The sequence below is a fragment of the Lissotriton vulgaris genome, chromosome 5, assembly GCF_964263255.1.
Source record: "Lissotriton vulgaris chromosome 5, aLisVul1.2, whole genome shotgun sequence".
Lineage (NCBI taxonomy): Eukaryota > Metazoa > Chordata > Amphibia > Caudata > Salamandridae > Lissotriton > Lissotriton vulgaris.
Window position 1 is genome coordinate 520,693,907 of NC_141693.1, and position 27,623 is coordinate 520,721,529.

General features: G+C 43.6%; 1 protein-coding gene across 2 annotated transcripts in view; it reads right to left on the reverse strand.

The window, feature by feature from the left end:
- Positions 1 to 27,623, reverse strand: part of PAPSS2 (3'-phosphoadenosine 5'-phosphosulfate synthase 2) — a 196,663-nt gene that overhangs the window by 64,273 nt on the left and 104,767 nt on the right. The window contains exons 7-8 of one of the 2 annotated variants that reach the window (XM_086921957.1): positions 25,942 to 26,053; positions 15,621 to 15,665 (exon numbers count right to left, since the gene is read on the reverse strand). In XM_086921957.1, coding sequence (XP_086778083.1) covers positions 15,621 to 15,665; positions 25,942 to 26,053 — 157 coding nt within the window. The remainder of the gene's footprint in view (positions 1 to 15,620; positions 15,666 to 25,941; positions 26,054 to 27,623) is intronic. The other variant, XM_086921959.1, reaches the window with a different exon arrangement.

Below are 27,623 nucleotides of genomic sequence, written 5' to 3' on the forward strand. Positions count from 1 at the left end.
GCTGGGCAGTACTGGGGAGTGCACTGCTTGGAAGTCAATGACCAGGACTCCCTCCATTTCTAGCCCTGGGGTGTCTCCTTCCTCATCCTCCTCCTGGCCAGCCTGGCTGGTGCTCGGCCCTGCGACTGCAGTGTTGGACGTTGCTGCTCCCTCTGCTGTCACAGTTGTTCCGCCTGATGGGGCCCCTAGGTACAAAGAAGCATTTGTAAACTGAGTGCCGATGTATTACAGTCAGTACAATTATGGCATTCCACATGTCCTTGCATCTCCTTACACCGTGTCACACTGTTTCCTGTCTTGTGATTCTGCACTGACATATTTGGCTAACTTCTGCTGACTACATGTACCATGATGCTTGTCTCTTGTATGTTGGTGACAGTACAGTGCTGGTGTTTGCCTATGCATTGTGTCTAATGGGGAGGTGTCTGGTAGGGTGTGTCATGATGCGCATGCTTCTTACCTGTAGCTGTAGCTCTCGCAGAGCTGTCCAGGGTCCCGATTCCAACGACACTCTCCCTCTCAATGGTGCTGGAGACCAGTTCCTCCAGCTCGGTGAGGGGTGGCGCCGGGTTCGTGCCTCCTCCTGTGCCTCCAGCCTGCCTCTGGAACTCACCCATCTTCCTCTTAGTGAGGCTGCGGATGTCGTAAAACCTCTTTTTCAGTTCCTCTATGGACCTGGGGGTGACACCCGCAGCGTTCACCTTCTGGGCGATGTCGGCCCAGATTCTCCTCTTGGTGCTGTCTGGCACGTTCAGGGACAGCTTGCCAAACAGCTGGCGGTGCACCCTCACCACCTCCTCCACCAGCACCTGCAGTTCGGTGGTGGTGAACTTGGGCTTCCTCTTCTGGGAGGACTTCTGGCTTTCAGACTGCTCTGCCATGTTCTCCAGTTCAGTTGGCAACCTCCTTCTCCCACTGCTGCTAACTGTGAGTGTTGGGCTCAGGCAGGCTTTCCAGAAACTTCTTAATTAGCTGCACCTGCCAGGGTTGCCACTCCCTGTTTGGGTGGGGGAGGGGGAGCCACCTCATTGGCTGAATCGCCTATTGCCGAATCGGCTTTTACCGATTCGGTAATATCCGAATCGGTAAAATCCGAATCGGTATTATCCGAATCGGTAAAATCCGAATCGGTATTATCCGAATCGGTAAAAGCCGATTCGGTTCATTCAATGCATTCCTATGGGCTTTTTCGCCATGGGTCTGTTTTCATGGCTACGAATCTATGATTGCCGAATCGGATTTTGCCGATTCGGCTTTTACCGAATCGGTATTCACCGAATCGGGTATATCCGATTCGGTGGTAGCCGATTCGGTGATTTCCGATTCGTTGTTGGCCGATTCGGTACTTTCCGATTCGGACCGAGCAGAATCGGAACGTACCGATTCTCATTACCGATGCCGACCGAATCGGTATTCATTCGGTTTTTTTTCCCTACATCTCGTTTTCCGATTTCAGAATACCGATTCGGCCCGCCTCGGTATTTTGAAATCGGAAAATAGCGTTTACCTACATCGGGCCCTTAGTGACTTGTAATCTATAAGGTTCTATATTGAAATACTTCTGTAAATATTTAGTGACTTGTAATCTAATACTTCTGTAAAGCGCTCTGATACCCTATGCAGGGTCTTGTTCGCGCTATAGAAAACACTAAATAAGTCTCACGTGAACCTCAAACTTACTCTCATAAGTACAAAGCAAGGAATTCTAAGACCCCAGACCACAAGTGAATCAACACTGACCCCAGTGCTGCATGAAATGGAGATAAAGTGCCCGTCTTTGCAAATCTCCGGCTGCTTTGGCCTGAATGAAGAAGACGGTTTTGGCAGCAATAGCACTTCTACTAGGCTAGCCACAATGTGCTCTTGTAGAGACAGCCCGACGTCTTGGCACCTGATGCCTTTCCTTCATGTCACAGGCCTCACAAGTCTCTTTCGACTTGGAGTTCTGTACGATCAGGAGGACACTCCCAAGCTCCATGTTACCTCCTCAATATCCTTGGCTGGGGAGCCTAGTGGGTTTCTCGTAGCACAGAAGAGATTGATGTGATCTTGGACTGGATAACCTCTTCCATGGAAATATCTGGATTTATCCCATTAGATTTTGTCCCTAATTAGGAGTTTAAAAGCATAGGACATTAATGTTCAACAACTGGCCACATTTTCAAGGTGCTGTAGTGTCTCCTCAATTATAATCCTGATAGTCATGGGGCACTACCCGAACCCTACAAATCACGTTTGGGATTCTCGTGCCTTCCTCACAGATGTTTCAAGATCTCTATCTGGATGCATGGACCTTCACATCTACCCCCAGTGGTGGTACTTGAGACTTAACTGAGGGCGCAGGGCAAATCCTAATAAGCAACAATTATTTCTCCTGGTCTTTCATGAATGGCAAAACAAGCTTCTTTCTGGGCACCAGAGCTGCCCCGCGACAAGCTCACTAGCCTCTTTGACTCAAGTTCATTTCCCTATGGAGAAGGAGGGTGGAGAAATGCCTCCCCTCTCCATTTTTGTAGCAGGTTTTTTATGAAGGCATGTCAATTGGCTATCAGAGTGCATAAAGTAATGATTCCAGTACTCAGTAGCTCTCTGGAGGGTCCCCTGGGGGTGAGGATCTCGACCAGCCCACTATACCCACCAAGCACCCATCAGCCATTGGAAGACACTATGTTGCAGGCAACAGTGCCTAACCCCTGCTCGGAAGAACTACAGAAAGCGCAAGTACCACCTCCGCACCATCAGCCCTTACTTCAATTCCCATCCCAACAATATTTGCCACCCAGCAGGTCTGGGTATCCGCTGGGTGTCACTAAAGCACAGCGCCTGCCTTCGGTACCATATCACAGTGCCAACTATCATCTTTCATCAATGCTGAAATTGATGGGAAGACATCTTCTGAGATCAGATCTGACCTTTCAGGTAACAATGAAGATCTACATTATGTTAAGAAGAGCATTCTCTGTTCTGCTCTTTGAACCTGCTGAACAGAATTAGTTCCTCGTCTCCGGAGAGGCACTAAGCTACAACGAAGGCGGGTTTAGGGGCTTAAAGGAGATGACACTGCATATTCTTCCCTGCCCTGGTCCCACCACAATGTCCACTCATGCTCACATGTACAAATGTGCTTCAGTTACATCGATACCCTAACATAACTGCATTTTATAAATGTTGTATCAGGGTAAATGCAAATTGGATCGGATTTAGTAGGTAAGTGTTCTTAATAGAGAGCTTGTTAGAGGAAGAGCTGGAAAAACGCTGTCATTATTCTCTGTACCCTTTCATACTTTATCAGAAACATCATTTGTGTTTCTCACAACAAACATTCAGGACAACAAGACAAAATAAAAACCACTCCATTTTGTGTCCTCGGTGAATTTAAAGAAGGCTGTCCCTGTGCAGATATATTTCCCACACTTCAAAACAATGCATATATATTAAGGCCAACGTTTTGGCTTCTGGCCACTGCTTTACTATCATTTATTGAATATATTCACACTGTCTTATCACTCTTACCCACTCTGAATCAAACATGTCACCTTACAAATGACACCTTACAAATGACACATCTCATCACATTAGCATCGTGCCAAGATTTCTTATCATCTAGTGTTAGGAAAAACATCAACTACAGTACCTTACATATCTTCACTATTTATTAAAACTAAGTAGGAATTTAAATTGACATTAACGTATTTTATTTTATTGTATCATTTCTATGGCGTTTTCATACCACCTGTTTAAGTTCCAACACGCTGTGCAGAACAGGGGTCAGGGATTCTGATTCCACACCGTTCTCTGTATATGTGGCAGCAAACTACAAGATTAATGCACATTCAGAGGCACCGTTTCTCGAGGGAACCAATCCCCGAAGGTTGATGCCTCACAAATATTGACAAAGCACTTAAAGCATCCTGGAATGATGTGTCAACATTTGTGAGCAGCTGGGCGAAGGGTGGGGTGGGGTAGTGCTACTATAAGAAACTGATCACCTCTGGGTTTGGTAGGATCTAATTTGCATTCGCCATTAAAATGCTACATCAGAAAGGTACATCCAGCCAATTGTGGTGAACCTTGCACCCAGGATTTGGACTGTCAAACCCCTAAAGCTTGGTCATGTATTATGTTCTGTGCATTCAACGTGCAAAGCACCACACTCTTTACTGCCATGTGAACTGGCTATAGTTAGCAATTAAAGGGAGTAACCACTTCATGAGCCACAGCACAGTGTCAATGAAGGCGGCGCTGCTGAACACACGGTAAAGCCAGGGCGGGATAGCGAAAGGACAATGCCATATACACTCAAGGCGTTCTTAGTGAGAGGAAATAGCTGGCTTCCTGCGACAGCTAGTTGGCTAGAGAAAGCAGCAGAGACGTATAATACAGCCTCAAAGAGGTATTCTGATGCTCCCATTGGTACTAGGGCGAAAAATTGGGACCCATGACAAGAAGGCTAAATCTGTTGCTATCTTCCTATAGGTGCAACTCTCCAGGAAATATACCATGATGGGAAATCGAGAGTTGCATTTGTATGTTTGATTGGCAGCTAGAAATCCCAGACAGGAACGGTGTACACAGGTTATGAAACGAATACTACTACCGGTACTATAATCCTACACGTGTAAGGAGCAAAGAAAGTGATGAAGTAAAAGATGTAGATGGTCGGAAGTCCCTGAAGGGTTCATGGTGTACTTTGCAGAGTGATAGACTGGTTTAATGTGGACTGAGCAAGAGGATGGGGCTGTTTGAGGGTGGAATTCAAGTTGTTGAAGAAAGAATCAAATCATAGGGTTAAAAGTGGGGGGTCCAATGCAGGAGAACCAACAGGAATCTCTGCATCTTTATGGTACAGAGGAATTGGGCCTACAAAGGCAGTCCTGAGTTTGGGCATATGGAAGAGAGGAGGGAGGTAGCCAGAAGTAACTACCTATGTGGGGTAAGCGGGGGTACTGAATTTGGTGAAGTTTACGGTTGGCCTAGAGATTTTTCTGGAAATGGAAGAATTATGAGGTAAAACGCTTGGTAGGTAATAATAGTTGGTGTGTATATTAGGAAACTTGGAAGAGGAGACATAGGGCAGATTTAGCAGTTATCAAGAAGGTGGCAGGAGGTGACCACGGGACACCGTAGGATGGGTAGATAAGAGAGTGAACCACTGGCAGTATGTCCATAAGCAACACAATGTACACCAAGTCAATGAAGGAAAGAAACAGAGGTTAAGAGACCGAGGCAAAGAAAGATGAGATACAAAAGGTAGCCAGGAACCTGTGTGGCTGGCAAGAGCTAGCATATGCCTATGTTGATCCAAGAATAACCTCAAGATTTGGGAAACTCTGATCTGTTTAACAAGCATGCTAAATGAATGAAAATGGAAGGAAGCCGGCTGAAAGTGCTAATAAAATGATCTTAAAAAACAGAGGGCATCTGAACGATTTGTATGGAGAAGCGGAGAAAGCAGAGAGGCTACATAACTGCTGAAACCCTGAGATTGAAGGCCAGCGGAGAATAAAAAGAAAGAAGTGTCTTGAGATAAAGGATGTGGATGTTCTTGAAATCTAAAAGGGAAATAAATGACATTGATCCGCGTATGTGGTTGAAACGGAGGCACTTAAGGTCAATCAAGTGTCATCTGGCACACAGTAGTCGACTGCTCAATCAAGCATGGCCTTAATGTAATATAGAGAAGAAGATTTGCACTTCATCTTTAAAAGTCTCTAAAATGAAAATTAATGATGGGCTGCTTTTCCTCCTCGTCTTTCTTTCCTTCACCTTAGGGATCTGGCTGTTATAGATGGAGCAGACTTAAAGATTAACTACTTTCCAGAGGAAGCAAATGTAGTAGTTGTAGAAGACAATATAGAATTATCCACTTTTACATCAAAAAGTCAAAGTAGCAGTTTGTCTTGGTTTGAAACAGTGAAGCGTGTTAGTCGGCGTAAATGTAATTTATAGGGAGTTAATAGAGTTCAATTTGGGGACTGCTGCATGGGTGATCGCCTTTGCTTTACTGACTCAGAACCATGCACATGGGATGCCAATAAGAGTCCTCTATCAAATAAAGATGTCTAGGTTTTTGACTGGGGGTAAAGAAAATCGTAGCTTCCAGCACCATTCGTCCTGAGTAAAAGGAGAGAATGATTAGATACGTTTCTGATATGGAGGATTTCGTTTTTTGTATTTTTTAAAGTTAAAGAAATGAATGGGCATCCACCTTGGCTGTGCTTACAGATGTAAGGGCAGATTAACTGTGTAATTAGAATTTTTGTTCAGTAGACATATTTCTCAAACATCTACTGAATTCAAAGTTATCCAGTGCCTCAAGCCACTGGACTCTCGAATTACAGAGCAAGCCTTTTGAGGTCCTTCTGTTTGTATCCCAGCAGCCACCTTGCATTTTCTATTCGTTTTAGTTGACAAGTCGAAGGCACCACATGGCAAAGCACAATGGAATGCATATATGTGTGATGCTCAGCAATCATTCCTTTGTTAATGCCGAGATGTTTCTAGTATGTACAGCCTGCAACCTTCAGATGCAGACCCTGCCTGAAAGCTGCACTATTATAGGAATGCACATATTTCTTCCTGTAACCTACCCACGCTGCTGCCTCACACCAATTTTGCTTGGCCTACAGGTCTTTCTTTCCTACTCCCAAGCTATGAGTTGCTTAGCCACTTTCTATTGCTCTCCTATTACAGGAAAAAACCCTATCCTTCTCCCCTCATGTGCAAAAAAGTTCTCCCGACACTCTCAGATGCAGATAAGCAGGGCCGGCTTTAGCGCTGGTGGCTCCCAGTGCGACAATCACTTTTGCCGCCCCCCATGCACCATGACAGCCTCCTCTGATTCTCTTACTACCACCCAGCAAAAGTGCTCCTCATCTCTCCAATCATAAGATATTGCTAAACACAGTGGGCCCGATTCACAGAACTAACTTAAAACAAAATTCTAAACTTACCACCATTTTGGTATTCACAGAAGGCACTTACTCATTTTGGTATTCACAGAAGACACTTACTCATTTATGTATTCACAGAAGTTAGGAGACCTAACTTTAGGACTCCTAAAGGCCTTCTGTGAATACCAAAAGTCTCCAAGTTAGGATTTTTCTCAGTTTAGGAGTAGTAAAGTTAGGACTTCTAACTTTAGGACTCCTAAATGCCTTCGGTGAATACCAAAAGTCTCAAAGTTAGGATTTTTCTCAGTTTAGGAGTAGTAAAGTTAGGACTCCTAACTTTAGGACTCCTAAATGCCTTCTGTGAATACCGAAAGTCTTAAAGTTAGGATTTTTCTCAGTTTAGGAGTAGTAAAGATAGGACTCCTAACTTGTCTACGGTAGTACGTTTAGGATTTTGTCTTAAATTAGTTCTGTGAATCGGGCCCAGTGCGCCCCCTGATGTCAGCTCCCAGAGTGGCCGCACTGGTCACACTGCCCTAAAGCTGGCCCTGCAGATAAGTATGGCTGATGAAGTAAGAGCTTGTCTGTCGCTGTTTATAATGAGTCTTAGCTGAAGAGTGTGGTTGATCAAGAGAGTGGTTGATCATGTACAAGCGATGGCTGAGTTTATGAAGATCCGTTTGTACTACGCGACTGTAGTTAACGTGTAATAGAATAGAGTCAGTAGATGTCTGCAGAATAAGCACTTATTTTCAATGCTATAATACAGTGGATCACTTTATGTTTCCGCCCAATGCAGGAGTCAGCAGCTAAATTGCCGACCAGACAAGAAACATGAATTTCAGACACGCAACTATATAATGCACTAAATCTAATGTCCCCATCACACACTCGACTGCAATAGACACCGTGAAGGTGTTGCCATGCTTCTTTCGTCTGAGATTTATCAGCATGCTCACAATAAGTCTTCGAAATGGAACACTTTTCTTTAAAAAAAAATTCTCATGCTAAGCTTGTGTGACTTTAGTGTGGTAAGATGTCCGAGATCAAATGCAACTCTATTGGTGTCGTGGCAAAGCAGACTTGTGCATTCTGTAAGTACTTAGAAATGCAGTGAATGTAATCTATTAGAATTTACGATAAAAGTGTTAACACTGAACAATAATCCCAATGTTATGAGGCTGATCATGCAGTGCTGTGCCCAGAAAATTGCATACCTAAATTCGACAGAGAAGTAAAGTGCAATTTAGTCTCAAACACATGCAGGCAACTCACTCTAACAAGTGCCAACCTACATGACAGCAGTACGCATCCACCACAACATTCGTAGCATACCTTATGGAGATATGTTGAGGGTCTCGGACCCTGTGCCATGTAAGAGGATTTCACAAGGGAAAAGAAGTAAAAGGAGAAAGACTTAAAGGCAGAGGTTTTGAAAGAAGACCACTTGACAGTGCATTTTAAAGATAGTCCAACAGAACAAATATATACCTTTAAAAATCCACAATGGCCGACTAAAAACAGAGTAGATTAAAAAAATTTGCACAACTTGCAAACACAAAATGGACAACCAAAACTGAGTTACAAAACCAGTCTGCATTAGGACGTTTCAAATTAAATGAAGCAATTTTTTACGTTTTTGAAATATATACATTTATGATACGTTCTATAAAAACAAACAAAAAACAAAAAAATGGAACTTCTAGTAACGTTATAACCATTATTGCCCTAGACCTGTTTGCCTCCGCAGGGGAAGAGCTGGAAACGAGGTTGGTACCTTAGGTAAAAGGGTACAGTAGATAGAATTGCACAAAGCATATGCTTGAGCAGGAGTTACTGCTCCGTAGAACAAAGAGTAAATGGATATTGACTTTGTTAGTATATATATATATTTATATTTGACTGTATATATATCCAATCTCCTAGTTTATGACAGAATCTCTTTTTCCCCTGGATCCAGTTACTATCAAAAAATAGTGATAGATACAAGGAAGGGTCCAAAGATGGTTCTTTTTAACTTTTACAATAACTGTTTAGATAGCATGATTAAGGATGTACTTGCTAAATTAACTTCAGACATGCAAAATGAACTTGATATGAGTAAAAGGGGCGAAGTTATGTTATTATGGGGGGGGGGGTGATTTTAATTGCACTCTTTGTAAAAAGGGCCAGAAGGGTATTTGTGGTTTAATGCTAGAACAAGATATCAACCTGACACATTTTGAACATACCCTACTAGGTGATTTATTAAATTAGATGATTTTTAATTTTGATTTTGGGTTTTCAAATGAGTTAGCACACCACACAACGCCATTTACTCCAACCTTTATTGGGCGGGGGGCCTCATCCATTATTGATTTTAGTTTAAGTACGCAAAGCTCCGCGAATAGACTGACTAGCGCGAATATCATGGACTTACCATTGAGTGACCACCTCCCACAGGTATTAAAAATGGAGAACCTATTTGTTGTAACCGATAACAGAGAATGTCCCAACCAAATGGTCCAGGATGTGAAGCTGGGTACCCAAAATGGTTATAACCTTAAATGGAGTAGAGTGGTTCCGGACGATTTTCTGCTTAAAATATTGAGTAAGTGCATGAGTAGTTTCTCGATCTGTTTAGATGATTATGCGGAGAGTAGCGAAATAATAACCCATTTTAACATCATCTCTACTACAATTAAGGAAGCACTGTGGGTTGCTAGGAAAAATTCCCTAAAGTCCAATAGGAAATGGTTTGATATAAAGTGCACTAAAGCCTTAACAAAGCTCAGATATGCTATCCATAAAAGACCACGGGATGTAATCCTAATTAGAATTGCAAGGAGGGATTATAATGTAGCATTGAAGGACAGGAAGTCCTTGATAAAAAGGGAAGCATGGGACAACTTATGTGCGGCGTCACAATCAAAGGATCCGGCTGCTTTCTGGAGGGTCATTAACACTCCCCTCCTACACGAACAAAAAGCACGTATGGAAATCGCCGTTTCAGAAGATGAGTGGGTGGCTCATTTTTCTTCCCTCTATAAGGTTGTGGATTCAACCTTTGACACAGGCCAGGACACAGTGCTGCTAAATTTAGATACATCTAGAACCCTGGTAGTAACCCTTCCTGAAGTTATTGCAAGCTTGAAGGCGACCAAGGGGGGTAAGGCGGCTGGACCAGACGGTATACCAGCTGACCTCTATAAGGCTAACATCGAACTATGGGGGCCACTGCTAGTCCAGCTCTTCAATGCCGCTTTGGCAAATAGTGCAATTCCCACTTGGTTTACATCGGTCATAGTCCCTATTTTTAAGAAAGGTGACAGGCTAAGTTGCAATTGTTATAGACCAATTTCCCTATTGGACTCTTCCATAAAAATTTTGGGGAGAGTGATTTTAGCTAAATTGCAAAGCTGGGCTGAAGATAATGGGGTGTTAAGCGATTTTCAATTTGGGTTCCAAAAGGGTTTAGGGACCATAGAGCAAGGATTGAATCTGTTCACCTTGCAACAGAAGTATATAAAGGTCAAAAAACAACGTCTATACCTCACATTTGTTGATTTATCATCAGCTTTTGATTGTGTGTCACATATTAAACTGTGGTCAATTATGGCCGAATTGGGGGTAGACAATGCCATTATATGCTTTCTGAGAGATCTATATTCCGGGGCCACCGCAAGTGTCAGATATGGGAAAAATGGTGAATGCAGCAGACAATTCGGGATTGGTCGGGGTGTGCGCCAAGGGTGCGTTCTTGCCCCCTTTTTATTTTTGTTATATATAAATGGAATGGAGAAGCACCTCGTGCAGGAGGGCAGGGACATGCCTATGGTGGGAGGCAGGCCTGTCCCTGCCCTGATGTACGCTGATGATGCTGTTTTGATGGCACGCACCCCAATGGCTTTGCAAACTTTGGTCACATCCTTTAACAGTTTTATGCTTGGTTTAGATCTGAAAATCAATTGTTCTGAAACTCTGTCCATGTATTGTGGGTCAAGAACAAGCAAGCATCTGAAGCCAATTTTTATAAACTCCAATCCCTTAGAAAGGACAGCCACCTTCCCATATCTGGGGAAATTGTTTCATGAAAGTGGCTCATGGACTACTGCAATCCATGCTAGATCTTTGTTATTTTCTAAAACTATTATGGCCCTAAAATGCTTTATGAGAAAATTAGGAAAAAAAACCATAAAGGAGATTTTAACTGTTTATAACGCGACTTGTTTATCTGTAGTTTCCTACGGTGCAGGATTGTGGGGTTACTCAAATATCAGTTCAATTCAAATCATGGAAAATAAGTTTTTATGCCACATTCTGTCCGTGCCCGAAAGTACTGCAACGATGATATGCCATGCTGAATTGGGAATACCTTACGTTACTGATACTATTAAAATTCAGCCAATCCTTCTTTGGCATAGGGTTTGGACAAATGATGAATGTGTTGTTAATCGGGCTATTTTAAAGGATATTTTAGCATTGGACAATATCAATGACTTTAAATGGATATGCTATGTCAGAAACTTTTTTGAAAAATTAAGTTGCCCCCAATACTTTGAGGACCCACAATCAATGGCATACATATCTAGAAGAGACTTGAAAAATCTGTGTATGTCGTACCTCAGGGAAAAAAGACATATAGAGGAGGCGAGAAAAAAGACTGTTTCTGCCCACCAGGACATTTTATGCGGAGAGAAATTGCAGCCATATTTATCATTGTACATGTCCAACCATGAACGCTTCCTTTTGACCCGATTTAGATTTAATACTGTTTTTAGGACATTATCCTTCCCCGTGATGAATTGCTGGTCGAAGGATTTATGTCTTTGTCCATGTGATGATGTATCCCAACAATCCGATATACATATACTTTTTTTCTGTAAATTTTATACCTTTTTCCGAAGGAAACTCATCATCCCTATCCTCAAAGATCTAAATGTATATAGATGTCGCCTAGCGTTTTTAGAGTGCCAGAAAATGGAAACTGTTTTTATGGTAGCCTCAATTGCTGAATTTTTAAAATTAGTTTTTAAGTGTCGCAAATCAATGCAAATGGATTAATTTTTTATATTGTATATATGAACTTAATTTTGTAGTTTTCTTTTTCTTACTTTCTTTGTGATTTTAAAAATGTTTACTTGACCCCTTGTAAATTGTACCTTTCATGCTACTTTTATGGTTATTTTGCTTTTATAACCGAATAAAGTACTTTTGAAATTTTGAATTTTTGACTTTGTTAGTAAAGTGCCGGCTGCTCTTTAAAACAATAGAAATATTTCGCTTTTGGGACAAGCAATATGTAATGTGGGTTTTCCTACTTGGAAGTTTTGATGATGACAATCAGTGAAGAAAATGAAAAGGTTTTCCAACAATTTGAGATGTTAACTAGTCATTTGTTGGGCAATCTTGACAGTCAGAACCCCTCTTCTCTGCACCCTTTCAAGAAAGTCAGCAGCACCCTACTTTCTGACTAGGATTTTCCTTTCTGCTTGCTTACGCACAGCGTCTGGAGGAAATTCAGTTTGGTCAGCACATGTTACAGATTCTGTAAAAATAGAGAAGGTGATGGGTGAAGAGCTTAAGTTGGTCCCTTTCACTGCCAATTACTGAGAGTAGCATTGCAATTCTCATTTTTTCCTCACTCTGAATCTGCCAACAGTGACCTACCATATATAAGGGAGCCTAGTTCCTCCTCCAGTAGGAACAGCCCAACTTGAACAGCAAGTTCATGACCCCTCTAAGAAGCACAAGTGACTGCCACACTGTTTCCTCCTGTTTGAACCTTATCAATGGGTTAAAGCTGGAGTCCAAAGTATTTTACCGGACCCACATTTGAACAAACCCATCACACTTGAGTGAAAAGTGATGGGTGGAATGCTTGAATTATTCTGTGTCACTGGTAATTACTCTGACCCTCTTGCCAATCGATCTCTTTCTTTCCCCTGACTGTGCCATTACAGACCTGGACCAATCATATGCAAATAAATGAGATATGTTAATTTCTAACTTCTAGCCAATCAGGTTAAAAAACCCTTTCTCTGGTCGCTTTCAGAAAGGCTAGCAACATTCTTCTTTAAAACCAAGGAATTTTGTAATTTTTTCCATCTGCTCGCATCAGCACAGCACGATTCAGTATGATGTGTTCATGCTACATATCATGTTTTATAATAAAACAAATGAAACTCACGATAGCTTAATTAATGCCATTTCGTTAAATAAATATATTTATATATAGATATATAAATATATATATATTTATATATAAAAAATGGAACTAATATATAATATTTCTAGAATATCAAAGTGATCTGTCATTCTGCTTAAAGATTGACTGCCACCAATCATCAAAATATGCATTACTTTCTTTTAACGTTGTGCAATCGCTTGAAATTTAAATGCTTATAACCTAGTACTAAATTAATGCAATGTGATTAATGAAAAGACGTTTTCCAATTACTGAAAAAAGAAATGTGTTTTTGAGATACCACATGATGTACCACGTGACATTTGAAGTGTCTGGTGATGATAAACAAGTTCATTCTTGACCTCTGTGTGAGAACTGGTGAATGTGACACCCCATTCCTTCAGGGGGTTTTGGACAAATTGCAGAGACCTTTAATAAGCCGAGGAAGTGATGCACTGGAATCTTGAGGTCACTTTTGTGTTGGTCATGAGTGGCTCAACAACTGAGTGCTGGAGCCACTTTCATACCGAATTCTTCGCATTTGTTCCTCAGAGCCACTTTAGGTAGAAAATGATGTCCTTCTTTTCCTCCTTTGCATTTAAACTCCCACATTAACTTATGGTAATGGACTTCACAAAACTGCTTTCTTCAACACAGCCTCCGGAGTCTAACATACCCACCATGGGCCTCGTTTACAAACTGCACTTTTTAGTACGTGTTGTAGTACTACAAAAGGTACTACAAATTGCAATTAACAAACTACAAACAGAGTTTTATGCCTCCACTGTGGAGTCTACGCAGAAGTAAGTATAGGTTTTAGTAGTAAATATGGGAGCCATACAGTGGTGTGGCTTAAAGAAGGGGCAGGCTTACTACAAAGAGGGGATGGGATGGGGGGAGTAAAAGGGGTTTAGGAAGGAGGGGTTTTAGAGATGGAAATCACACAAGAGTAAGCCAAATGCTACACTCAGGGGATGAAGACCTGGAACTTACTCTTTTATTTTAAGTTTATACTTGGAGTTTGTGAATGTTAAAAATAGTAAACTTACTCTAAAGAGTAAACTTACTCATAAGCGCATGTTACCTTTTTTAATCAGTTCCCAAATATGTGTGCATAGACCTCAATGGGTTAAATTCTCACCACAGATGTATGCATATTTTAATCCCAGAAAGTCCAACTCATCCTTGCATCCTTCTTAAAAGGTCAGTAAATTTAGTACCAATTAACTGGGTACAATGACACCTCTAATTTAAAGTGCTTAGCAAAGGTGTGGTTTAAGCATTATATAAAAAAACAAATTATTGTCTACCAACAACTATTCCAATCTTCTTGTGAAGACTTATTTTAATTGCAGGTACTACATTTACTTAGTAAGAGTGTATCTCCATGCACTGAAGTTATCCTCTTCTTTTCACTTATGACAATTTAACATCCATTCATCAGTATACAATTTTATATATATCTATATCTATATATTTTTGTTTCTTATTTTTTCATTGGGTCCTGCTTCTGTTTCCATTATACTGCCTCATTTCCATCATGACCATGCACCCACCTCAACACATACTGTGTGTAAAGAAATATCAGACCCCACAAATACTTTAAGAGTTTAAATGCTATTTTGGAAAACCATGATGGATTAGGTAAACTAGTCTGCAACACAGTTGAAATGCATAATATTAGAATTTGAATCCAGTCCACCACATTTCTAGAATGCCAACTGATATGATCATTGAACATCACATAATGTACAACAAAAGCATGGTAATTAAGGACAACTTGTTGATATTTATAGGAAGGTTCAGATAATCTGCAAAATAAGCCAAAAACGTCCCTACAGGAGACGTCCAAAATGACAAAAAAAAATGGCTTAGTCGGATATATCATGTAAGGATCGCTAAACAAAACAGCCAATGGCTGTGTACAAACTGCAAACACCAAATAATACATTATTTTCATAATTAAATATGCTTTGGAAGGAGATGGATCACAGCAAATATCCAAATGAACTTTATATTAGAAATTAGGTCCATTTACATAATTTTTTGAGGAGAGGTAATTAAAACCCTCATCAGACGTGTGCCTCCATTGGGGTGTGACACACTACTATGTTTTTACAGTTGGATGCAGAGTAAGATTAGGGGTTCAGAATGATCATCAAGCATGATGTCTTTGGTTGATGTCATTCTAAACAGTTTCAAGCATCTCCTCGAATACCAAAAAATTGCACAGACAAAAAAGCTTGGCATGGTCAGATCAATGCCTGTACTCATATTGATTTGGATCGAATTTTCAGAAAAGGTAATCGTGCAAATCAGTTTCTATTAAAATCTTACATTTAAAAAATCTTGTAGGCAGTGTTGGTTTTTGGTATCAAGATATTCGAGGTGAGGCTCTAGAGAAGTGCATAGAGGCTTTTTAGTAAGACTTTCTCCCATTCTTTGTTGACTGGAAAGAAATCCTTACTAAACAGGGCTCACGCTGATTTCGTGGGATATGAAATGTAAGGGGAAGGGCTCCAAAAATCTGATCAGGTAGGAAAAAGCAAACATCAACTCACCACTGGAAATTTGGAGTGGTGTATCTGATCTAATGGACTGTATATCTGAGAAAAAGTTATCATACACATAACCAGGTTAATTCAGTGCAGGCTGAACAGGTAAATGAATGCAAAGATTATATTGCACATAAAATGGCACATGAAAGGATATGCAAATAATCAATCACCTGCTTCCTCCATTACTCTGTAGCAACTGAGAATAAAACAGAACATCATAATGGAAACATTTCAAAATTCTAAATTTAAAACAATACAGTAGAGGCCATGGAATAAAGCATTGACAAAATAGAGACCCCTAGACTACGTGTAACTGCCATTTGCTTTAGTGCTTTATTAAAGGTCCATGATATGTCATGGTCCATTACTTTGTAATCGTTTTCACTTTTAGGGCTTTAGTGATTTTCTACCTGGGCTGAAAGATCTGTTGCTCCATAATAAGGTGTACTGGTAGAGGGCTAAACCAGTAATTTGCATCAATATTCAGAGTTGGGCAAGTCAGCAGTAGAGCATTAAAAAGTTTAATGCTTTACAGTTGTACTGAACTGGATTTAAAACGAATGAGTAATAGAAGTAAGGTTTTAGTGGGATCTGCGTTTTGGTGTAAATGTGTTCCAAAAGGTATTATTCTGGGTCTATGAATAACGTGCAATGGCAGGCCTGCTTCAACCTCATTGTTTTAATCTTTTTTCAAAGCGAGAAAATATTTGTACGTGGCCACATGCACTTGGCAATATTTTATGCGATCTTTTCTGGCAGCACCAATACCTTTTATATTATATTCAACATTTTGCCATCAATACCTAAACATAGTATACTACAAGATTTCAAGTGTGTGTATTAGTCTCTCAAATTATCTACAGCTGTACTAACGCCTTGTTTGCCGAAATCATAACCTGAGGAATGAAATCTTAAATGAAATTAAACAATTCCCATAGATTTGTGACAACTCACAGAAGCACGAGCAGTGCTTAAGGAACAAGGCCTGGGACCAGGGCAGATGATTGTATTATTTTAACCACACACATTTGACATAATCCCATTAAGACCTCAAATTTTTGGTCATTCGGTCATCTACCCTGTTAGAGAATATGGCAATATTTTCCGTCCATTGTTTTCTCCCACCTCATGTTACATTTTGGTGTCATTCATAGTCATGTTAAAGCTTAGGTCATCAACAGTTCCAAATCTTCTAGTGGTGTTCAGTATTTTAAAAAATCTTTGGATCTTGACAGGGTCAGATCGAAATTTGTCCATTTAGATTTTTTGAACAATCTACTAAAAATAAGATTCAACCACGGGCTGCTGTAATGACTTCAGACAATTTAAATCTAGAATCCTGTATCTTCTTATCAATGCTATCAAAAGCCAAAGAGAAAAGAAGAAGTAGTATTTCACTCCATAGTGGTACAGGGTAGACCTTCATTGATATTAGCGAGTCAAGGTAGTCATCTAATAAATGGCACTGTTCTCTGTGCTCCAAGAGTGGATGCAGAACTGCCTGAAACATCACGTTGGCCAATATAAGAAAATTGGATGCAGATCTGTACGTACTCAATGCTTAAGAGTCTGACATGGCGGTAGGAAAGCAATATCGAAGTGCAACACTGTACATTTATGCAGCCGGTACTAATAGAATTAATTTATCATCCTGATTTTATCACAGTTTTTAAGGCTTTCCATTATGCAGTTCTATTGAAAATAATTAATTTGCCATTTTATTTATTTATGCTTGTTGATTATACCAGGTTTTGCATGTTCAAGGTGCTATGTGATAGAACAAAAGAATCCTGTGTCCGCCTTTTTAAATGAGAGTAAGATGAAACCCTGTGAAAATATACAAGCAGGGTCAGCAATCATTGTGGAACTCTTCCTCCCACCAGAGCTGCAGCATCCGCACTATTCCAATGGCTTTAAAATGGGTTTAAAAAAAAAACCAATCAAACCCACTATTAGATTAAATCATAAATAGGAAGGCTTGTTGTATCGCTCTGAGTTCTACTGCTTAGACCATAGTGACCGGGTTGCCAAGATGTCAGTGTGCCGCTGGCTATAAACTATGGGCCTCATTACAATACACGGCAGCGCAGCAAGCCTTCCTGCTGCGGTACCGTGTGCCAAAATAAAAGGGTGAGAATGCCCTGTATCTACAAAAAAAAGGCACATTCCTGTCCTTTTCCTCTGCGCTGGCGCTCAAACAGCAGCCGCGCACCAGCGCAGAGACCCATGCATCATTTCGCAAGTGTGCCTGAGGGGATTATTGTTTTTGTGCAGGTAGGGACACCTTCCTACACAAAAACAATCATTAAAGGCATTTTCCTCTTACTATGCATGCTGCAGAATGCAGCATGCATATAAAGAGAAAAAAACAAGGATAAATAAAAGTATTTCTCCTCAATGCGCCTCCTTACACCTCCAATGGGGAGACAAATGCAAAAACCCTGGGGAGGCATAGAATTCTGACACTTTCCCAGGTTTACAAAATGTTATAAATCTGTGAATGCGTCAAGTTCCATGGATGTTGCGTGGGAACACCCACAGTAACACCCATGGAATGTCCCTTTCACGCAGGGTAACTTTACAAGGACTTGTAAATATGGGGGAGCCCATTGCGCTGCCGGTTCATCAATAATAGTGACGCACCGGCGGCGCAAGGGGCTTGTGAATAATCCCCTATAAGTCCTACTAAAAGAACAAAGACTAGAGAGCCTTTTTTCACATCAAATAGAGATGTCTGCAGTGAAACAAACTGTAAGTAAAGGTGTCACTTACAGTCTACCTGAAGGAACAGCATTTGTTGGGGACACTCACTCCTCGACCCATTTTGCGGCCTGTGAATTTTTATATGGACTGACAGAACATCTGATTCATCCTGCTGAAGTTTCTGCCAGTCCGAAAATCCTCTCAGAGGCTGCAGACATATGGAAAGGGGCGACCACTCGGTCCCCCCGAACGTATGGTGGAGTGCCTCGATCCCCCCGGGAAGCCATTTTTGGGCGGGAGGCGTGTCTCGGCTGGTATGCCCGAAGCGGCGTAGCCGGAGCGCGCTTTTTCCCGCCCTAGAGTGGGCTGGCCTAGACACCGACGTAGCCAGCCCCGCCCTAGGGGCAGGCAGGGGCGGGTTCTCGCCCGCCCTGAAGACGGATAAAAGTGACGCAAGACCAGAAGACGTCCTCTTGTTCTTGTGCTCCGAAGCTGCACCTCCTCGCTACACGTGAGCTCGGGACAGAACGAAGAGCCAATTTTGAGCGTTTTGATCTTTTTCTTTGTCTTCTAGATTCTTCCTCGGAGAAATGCCCAAGAAAGGAGCAAAGAGAATGACGACCGACCAGATGGTGCGGGCCCTTTGCAAAGAGGTGTCCGACATAAAGAAACGTTTGGCGGAGCGAGATGGGGAGGAGGGTTCGGGCCCTGCGCCGGCTGGCGGGAGACCGAAGAGGCCGAGAAAGGTTCCAGCCGGTGGAGACGTCCCGGTTCCCTCTGCCCCGCTCGAGGCGCCGACCCCAGTACCGATGGAGGGGAATCCAATCCCCGTTGTCGTCACCCCGACATCTAAGGAAGACATGCCCCCCGAGCTGGCAGCACAGCTGGCAGCTTGGTTGGGGGATATTAGTGATGGCGCCACGGCTGCCGAGGCACAGGCACTGATAAAAGGGCTTCGAGAGAAGAGAGAGGCGGCTAGAGTGGCTGCGCCGTTGGCGGGGATAGACAAGCCGCAAGCGGCAGAAGCTGCGTCCAGTTCAGGTAAGCGGCCATTGCCGATTGCAAGGGACGAGTCAGCACCCTCTCGTAGAGAGAGATTGGGACAACATGTGCCTTTAGCTATAAAGGAAAAGATCTGGGCAGGGGAATACGTGAATATTTTTTCCTTGCTTGTTGATCATTATGATGTGGAGCATGTAAAAAGTCAGAAGGACTTAATGCATCCGAGTGTTTGGCGCGCAAAAATGGCCGCCTTTAAGGTAAATGAGAACATTGGCAATTGGGGCAATGCATGGGGTATTTTTACGTCGATTTTGGGGGAACGTAGGCCCGAGTTGCTTCCTGAGTTTCCCGTTTATCAGTCAAGGATTATGGGTTACTCGACAACGTATCAAGGTAACCATTGGTTTTGTTACGATAATCTGTTCAGGAAAGAAAAGGAACATAACAAGAGTTTAACTTGGGATTGTTACGATTCTCTAACATGGGATAAAATGAAAGAATCGGGAATGTTAAGAATGCCATTGGCCGGGAGCAATGTTGTTGATTACTCCCGCCAAAACGTGGGGACGGCCTTTCGACCAAGTACGAGCACCGACGACCAGCCGAGGCCCGCAGGTAATACAGGGAGAAAGGGTTTCTGTTTTAATTTCAACAAGGGGAAATGTACCAGGCCTCCTGGATCGTGTAAATTCAAACACGAATGTAGTACGTGTGGGTCATCCCATCCTGAGTCATCGTGCAGAGCCAGAACGAGTGAGAATGGGGGTAAGGGAGGCGCCAAACAGGTCTAAGCTAGGCCGAGGGGCGCCTTTACCAACCCCGATTGATACCTTGGCAATGATTCCCTGGCTCAGCGAATACCCGGATCGTACTTCTGCCGGGGTGCTGCGGAACGGTTTTACACATGGTTTCCGCATCCCGGTAGGGGACTTTCAGGGGGTGGGGATGTGCAAAAACCAACTTTCCGTTTTACAACATACATCTGTAGTGCAAGAAAAAATTCAGAAAGAGGTTAGCCGGGGACGGGTCGCCGGCCCGTTTAGTGTACCCCCGGTACCGGATTTCGTTTGTTCTCCGTTAGGGGTAGTCCCCAAGAAGGACCCAGGTGAGTTTCGTTTGATCCATAATCTGTCTGCTCCACATGGTCTTTCGGTGAACGACGCAATTGATCCAGAGGTTTGTTCGGTGCGATATGCATCTTTTGATGAGGCAGTAGCCATCTTGAATCGCCTGGGGCACGGGACGTTGATGGCGAAATCTGATATCGAGTCAGCGTTCCGGTTGCTCCCGGTACACCCAGACGATCAGCGTCTTCTGGGATTCGGGTTCCAGGGGTCATTCTACATGGATAGGTGTATGCCAATGGGATGTTCTATATCATGTGCTTACTTTGAGCAGTTCAGTACCTTCCTGCAATGGGTGTTCACGAAGAGAACGGGTTTCCGAAATGTAATGCACTACCTTGATGACTTTTTGTTTCTTGGCCCCGCCGGTAATCTCGAATGTGCACAGGCCTTAGCTGAATTCTGTGTGTTAATGGGTCATCTTGGCGTGCCATTGGCACCGGGTAAAACTGTGGGTCCCACGACTTGCCTCGAGTTTTTGGGGATCGAGTTGGACTCGAGGGAGGGGTGCTTCCGTTTACCAGCAAGCAAAGTGTCAAAATTCAGGGCAGCACTCCAAGTTTGTTTAAATGCATCCAAAGTTACACTGCATCAGTTGCAACAATTAGTGGGAAAATTGAACTTTGCCTTGAGAGTGATACCAATGGCTCGCCCTTTTTCCCGCTCAATTGCCCAAGCGATGGTGGGCCTGAAGGAGGGTCATCATCGCACAAGGTTATCGGCTGAGGTCCGCCAGGACATGCGGATTTGGTTAGCATTCTTGGCGGACTTCAATGGCCGAGTCGTCTGGAGCAAGCCAGCCGTGTCCTCCGAAGAGCTTGGGCTATGGACAGATTCAGCAGGAAGCGTAGGTTTTGGCGCCATCTTCGGCACAAAATGGTCGGCACAAAAGTGGCCCCTATGGTGGCACGAGAAGGGGCTGACGGGTAATATCGCTTTCCTTGAACTGTTTCCCATTCTGGTGGCCCTGAGAACATGGCCAGAAGGGTTGAGAGATCATTCTGTTGTGTTCTGGTCCGACAATATGACCGTGGTAGAATGCATCAATAGTCAGGCAGCCCGTTGTAAATTGATTTTGAGGCTGCTCAAAGAAATTGTCTTACTGTGTATGCAACTGAACGTGATATTCAGAGCGAAACATGTCCCAGGGGTGATGAATCAGGCTGCTGATGCACTGTCTCGTTTTCACATGCAGGCTTTCTCGGGTTTCCTTCCCTCAGCGGACCCAGAGCCGGCACCCTTCCCCGAAGCTCTCTGGTCTCTCGGTGCCCCGAACTTCGTCACCTCGTGGGAGAGAGTCTAGCACCCAGGACAAGGAAGGCATATGAAGGGGCGTTTCGGGCCTACTTAGCCTTTTTGGGGGCAGAGAGAGGGGGACTTTGGGGTCAGGAGGAGTCGGTAATACTTTTTCTGATGTCTTTACGTAGGGCTGGGAAATCGGTGGCTACGGCCCAAAGGCATCGTGCCGCCATTTCCTTCGTTGCCAGGGCCCATGGCATCCAGGACCCAACAGCGTCTTTTACAGTTCAAAAGGCGCTGCGTGGGTGGCAACGCCTAGAGGGTCGCAGTGTAGACGTAAGACGACCGATAGGGCTTGATAGATTGTCCCAGTTACTGGCCTCGCTCCCTAATACATGCTCGTCTCCCTTCGAGACCTGTTTGTTCCGGACTGCATTTACGCTAGCGTTTCACGGGGCTATGAGAGTTAGTGAGCTGGTTGCAAGGAACAAACAGGATGTGGCGGGGGGCTTGTGCAGGGAGCATGTTCAGATCAGGGGCGATGCGATGATTGTCTCCTTTCCCAGGTCCAAGACCGACCAAGATGGGAGGGGGGACTGCACGATCATTCGCAGGATCCCCGGGTCATCCATGTGTCCGGTACAGTGCTTAGAAGATTACCTAGCACGAAGGGTGGCATCATGGGGAGGGGCATTGTTAAGGCATGCAGACGCCACCCCACTGACGAGGTTTCAGTTTCAGCGGGTGCTTGCAATGACCATCGCCGCGGCGGGCTTGGACCCGGGCGAATTCGGGACCCATTCCTTTCGGATAGGGGCTGCCACTGAAGCTGCAGCCGGGGGTCTTACTGTAGAACAAGTGAAACGTGTGGGGCGCTGGTCCTCCAATTGTTATAAGAGGTACGTGCGATTGCACATGTTGTGAAGCTGTAATCATGTACTCACGCTTCTTGTCTTTTGTTTGTTTTCAGTTGCGCAAGCCTACGCGGCAGGGCGGACTGTGCAGTCGACCCAACACCAGGCCAGCGGTCGCACGTCACCGGCTGAGAGGAAGGAGGTGTGGGTCGTGGGCCACTCATACGTGAGACGGGCCGCAGACGTATTCAAAGCAGGTGACATGATTCACGTACCTGGGGAATACGGGTACAGAGTGTCCTTCTACGGAAGGGGCGGTCTCTGTATTGACCAGTTTCAGGCATTCTTTGAGGGTTTGTTAGAGCGGATGAGGTCACCGCCGTCCATAGTCATAGTGCATTTGGGGGGCAATGATTTGGTCACCACCGGTAGACGACTTCTCCTGGAGTCTATGCTTTCCACGGTAAGTTGGTTAGCAAGGAGAGTTCCGGGGTGCGTAATTGCATGGTCTCATATGATCCCACGTAAAGTATGGCGGGGGGCTATCTCGATCCCTGCTTTAAATCATTCGGTTAGAAAATTGAATAACAAAGTGAGTAGGTTGTTCCGTTCCAAGACATTGCATTCGATCTCGCATAGTTGTATTAATGATGACAGTATGTATTTGGGGGATGGTGTGCATTTGTCGAGGGTGGGCAATGAGTTACTCATAGGAGACTTCTTAGCTTGGTTAAAATCGTTGACACATGACCTTTAGGTAGGAGTTTTGTGGGGGGTCCGGATAGCCGGTCAACTATCCGGACCTGTGGCGGTAAGGTCATGATCGGTGAGCACTAATTGGTAGATCCCTATGAGTGGGCGTCACCCAACACGAATGGGAGCGCTCGGGAGAGGTGGCCATTGGCCCCTCAGTGGGGAGGCGGTCCCGTCTAAGGGCGGGTCGCCGGAAGTAAAGGAAAGGCGGTCAAGGCCCCTTCCTTTGTAGGAGGGGTTACAGCCCCCTCCTGGGGAATTTCCCGGGGCCAGGGTCATCTGCGACGGCAGATGCGGTAAGTTGTGTGGGATGGGGGGAGGTCCACGATACCTTCTAGATACCACACACAAGTCTTCGAACGACCTTTTAATGGCGTCGAGTCTTAAGTGCCCCCGTCAAGTCAAGGGAAATTGTTAGTAGTTGCACTTGAGGTAAGCCTCTGTGCTGTCGCCCCTCACAAGTGGGAGGGGTAAGTCTGGTTAGGGATCTTGACTCCGGTTATGACCTTGCCGTTGGCCCTTAAACGTTAGGATGTACAATTTCAGTGTTTCTAGAGAATGTTTTGTTGGATGCTAGTTCGGCTAGGAGAAACTCTGTATTAGAGAATATGTTAAGGTGAGCCAAACATCGCAATGTGATAATGAAATTGTACATAAAATGAAACGTTTAATGTTTTAATTTTTTGTTTTAATAAATACGGCCGGGGGAGGGTCACTCCCTCCCCACATCCAAAAACTTCAAGAACTGTTTCCGGTTTCCCTCCTTTTGGGGATTGTGTTGAGAGGGGGTGGCGGGTATCTCAGCCATATGGAAAGGGGCGACCACTCGGTCCCCCCGAACGTATGGTGGAGTGCCTCGATCCCCCCGGGAAGCCATTTTTGGGCGGGAGGCGTGTCTCGGCTGGTATGCCCGAAGCGGCGTAGCCGGAGCGCGCTTTTTCCCGCCCTAGAGTGGGCTGGCCTAGACACCGACGTAGCCAGCCCCGCCCTAGGGGCAGGCAGGGGCGGGTTCTCGCCCGCCCTGAAGACGGATAAAAGTGACGCAAGACCAGAAGACGTCCTCTTGTTCTTGTGCTCCGAAGCTGCACCTCCTCGCTACACGTGAGCTCGGGACAGAACGAAGAGCCAATTTTGACCCACCCACCAGCCCCTGAGGACAGCAAGTTGTTGTGCAATAAAGTGAATCGATGAGTTTGTTTTCCATTCCGTTTACAGGCTGTGAAAGTATCAGTTTGTTGTTGATCATAATAATGTATGGTGAATATTGTGTAGGTTGTTTTCGATTAAAACGATTTGATGTAGTGTTGCAATTTTAGCATGTTCCTTCGGTCGTAGCGACCAATGTTTTTTGTAGGTTTGAATAAAAATTGTCGTATTTATTTTTGGTAGGCGGTAAGGTCATGATCGGTGAGCACTAATTGGTAGATCCCTATGAGTGGGCGTCACCCAACACGGATGGGAGCGCTCGGGAGAGGTGGCCATTGGCCCCTCAGTGGGGAGGCGGTCCCGTCTAAGGGCGGGTCGCCGGAAGTAAAGGAAAGGCGGTCAAGGCCCCTTCCTTTGTAGGAGGGGTTACAGCCCCCTCCTGGGGAATTTCCCGGGGCCAGGGTCATCTGCGACGGCAGATGCGGTAAGTTGTGTGGGATGGGGGGAGGTCCACGATACCTTCTAGATACCACACACAAGTCTTCGAACGACCTTTTAATGGCGTCGAGTCTTAAGTGCCCCCGTCAAGTCAAGGGAAATTGTTAGTAGTTGCACTTGAGGTAAGCCTCTGTGCTGTCGCCCCTCACAAGTGGGAGGGGTAAGTCTGGTTAGGGATCTTGACTCCGGTTATGACCTTGCCGTTGGCCCTTAAACGTTAGGATGTACAATTTCAGTGTTTCTAGAGAATGTTTTGTTGGATGCTAGTTCGGCTAGGAGAAACTCTGTATTAGAGAATATGTTAAGGTGAGCCAAACATCGCAATGTGATAATGAAATTGTACATAAAATGAAACGTTTAATGTTTTAATTTTTTGTTTTAATAAATACGGCCGGGGGAGGGTCACTCCCTCCCCACATCCAAAAACTTCAAGAACTGTTTCCGGTTTCCCTCCTTTTGGGGATTGTGTTGAGAGGGGGTGGCGGGTATCTCAGCCATATAGAGAATCTCACAGAGCAAGAACAAATGATATATTGTCCAGAAAGAAGTTTATTTAGACCAATGCATTGTCCCCTAGAATAACACCTTGTAAATATAAAGTTTGCAGAGGAGATTTACGATGAGGGAATTTTCTGTGCAACTTTATCACCTGCTGCAAAATTATCAGTTTTCTTCCTAACAAAAGTAAACTAGCAACATTGTTCTGTCAAACAAGAGACGGAAGTGTCCTGAAAGGAATTCAAAGGTGCAAGTAAACTGTTACTATCTGACAAGATATCAATTTCATGAAGACCTGTCTCGACTTAATCCTGAAAACCACTTGAGAACAATACTGGGTGTGGGATTCCATGTGTATATCACAGCAGCTCACCTACTTTCAGAAATGTAGCAGGTCATCTTTTTAGCGGTCTAACAAAGTTCAACATCAAACAGGATTGAATACCTTTATTCAAACGGAAAACCTAGAAAGTGCTTAGGAAAGGTGAACGCAACCGGAAATCTTACCTTCTAGCAGGATATCAAAATGGAGTACTTGGAGGTACTCTTTCTCACGCATGAAACCCTTTAAAGGAGTGGCCCATCCTTCACTGAGCACCTGAACCCACTGCAGATCCAGCTAGAAAAAAAGCAGAAACCTCTGTAAGGACGCTGCTTTTGTGCAGAGTATTCACAAGAGCTCCAGCATTACTATACAAGGATTAAGCAAATAAAGTACCAGTTTACTCTCTGTCTCTCACTCTCTCTCTCTCTCTCTCTCTCTCTCTCTCTCTCTCTCTCTATATATATATATATATATATATATATATATATATATATAATATCCCATAAAAATATAAAATGACCTAGTACGACAGTAAGAAGGCATTAGCATCTGATGACAAGCATAGGGCTGCTAATACACTGATGGTTACTTATATACATTTTGCTTTCATTGACAAAACACTTAAGATCATTATAAAATGATTGAATCATTTTTTTCAGCTGTTCTATATGTATTGTTTTTATTTTATTCCCAATGTTGCCTTTAATTTGTTTTCTTAGTAAGTTAAGTTCGAACGGACCCAATTTTCAAGGGCCCCAGAAACTAAACCTTCAGAAACACTGGTGTTTCCTAGAATAAGAAAGGTTCTAAACTGGTCTCCACACAATGATGTGTTAGAATGGATGTACCATGTTACAACGCATACCATTACAACTACCTACTATTACAACGCGACCATTACAACGCATACCATTACAACGCATAGCGCTTTGAGGTGCTGGATAGTGGTAAGTATAATTTACTATTCTAACTCCAGTCCCCGTGGACACTAGGGAAGGTGTTGGATAGTAAATTATACTTATTCCCTATCCTAGAGCGCCCCCCAGCGCAATGCGTTGTAATGGTATGCGTTGTAAAAGTTGTGTTGTAATAGTAGGTAGTTGTAAAAGTTGCGTTGTAACAGGTGTATACCGTTAGAATTCTTACGTAGATGCTTGTTGGCACTTTAGTAAGCAGCAACCTTAACACCTAATAGTTATGGGGAAGAGCCAGAAAAGAATCATTAAAAAGCCAGGTTTGAAACTTGTGTTGAAAACAAAATGGATTGGTTTCTAGTCGCAAACTCAAGGGAGAGAGTTCCACAGTTTGGCCACTACTGTAGAAAAAGCACATCTCGGTAAGTGACCATTCTTGCCCTGGTAGTGGCAAGCAAGAATTGTTTTGCTACTCCGAAGAAGCAAGGCGGTTGATAGATGGAAAATGTATTGGCATGCAAGGGGGGGGGTGAGCTGATCATAGGGCTTCACGGTCAATTGTTCAGGCCTTAAAGGCTTCTTGGGGTTGAATGAAAAGCCAATGCAGAGATCACAGTACTGGTGGCATATGCGATCTTTTTGTAAGCACTTGTGTAGTAGCTTCTGAACAAGTTGCGGTTATTATAAGATTTTGCCTAGAGAGCCTAGGTTGATAGAATTAGCATAGTCAAGAAGAGATTAAATGAAAGTGTTCACTATTGAGGTCCGCAAAGAAGAATCAATTGAAAGGAGGATCCTAAGGCGAAAGCGGGTGAAGCAGATGCGGGCCACATTTTTGGATTGGGCTTCCAGGGACAGCATTCTGTCCACAAAATTTCTATGTTCTGCAACACTGTTTAAGGCTTTGAAGAACTGTCCAATATATCTGGTCATAAGCTTATGTCGTATTC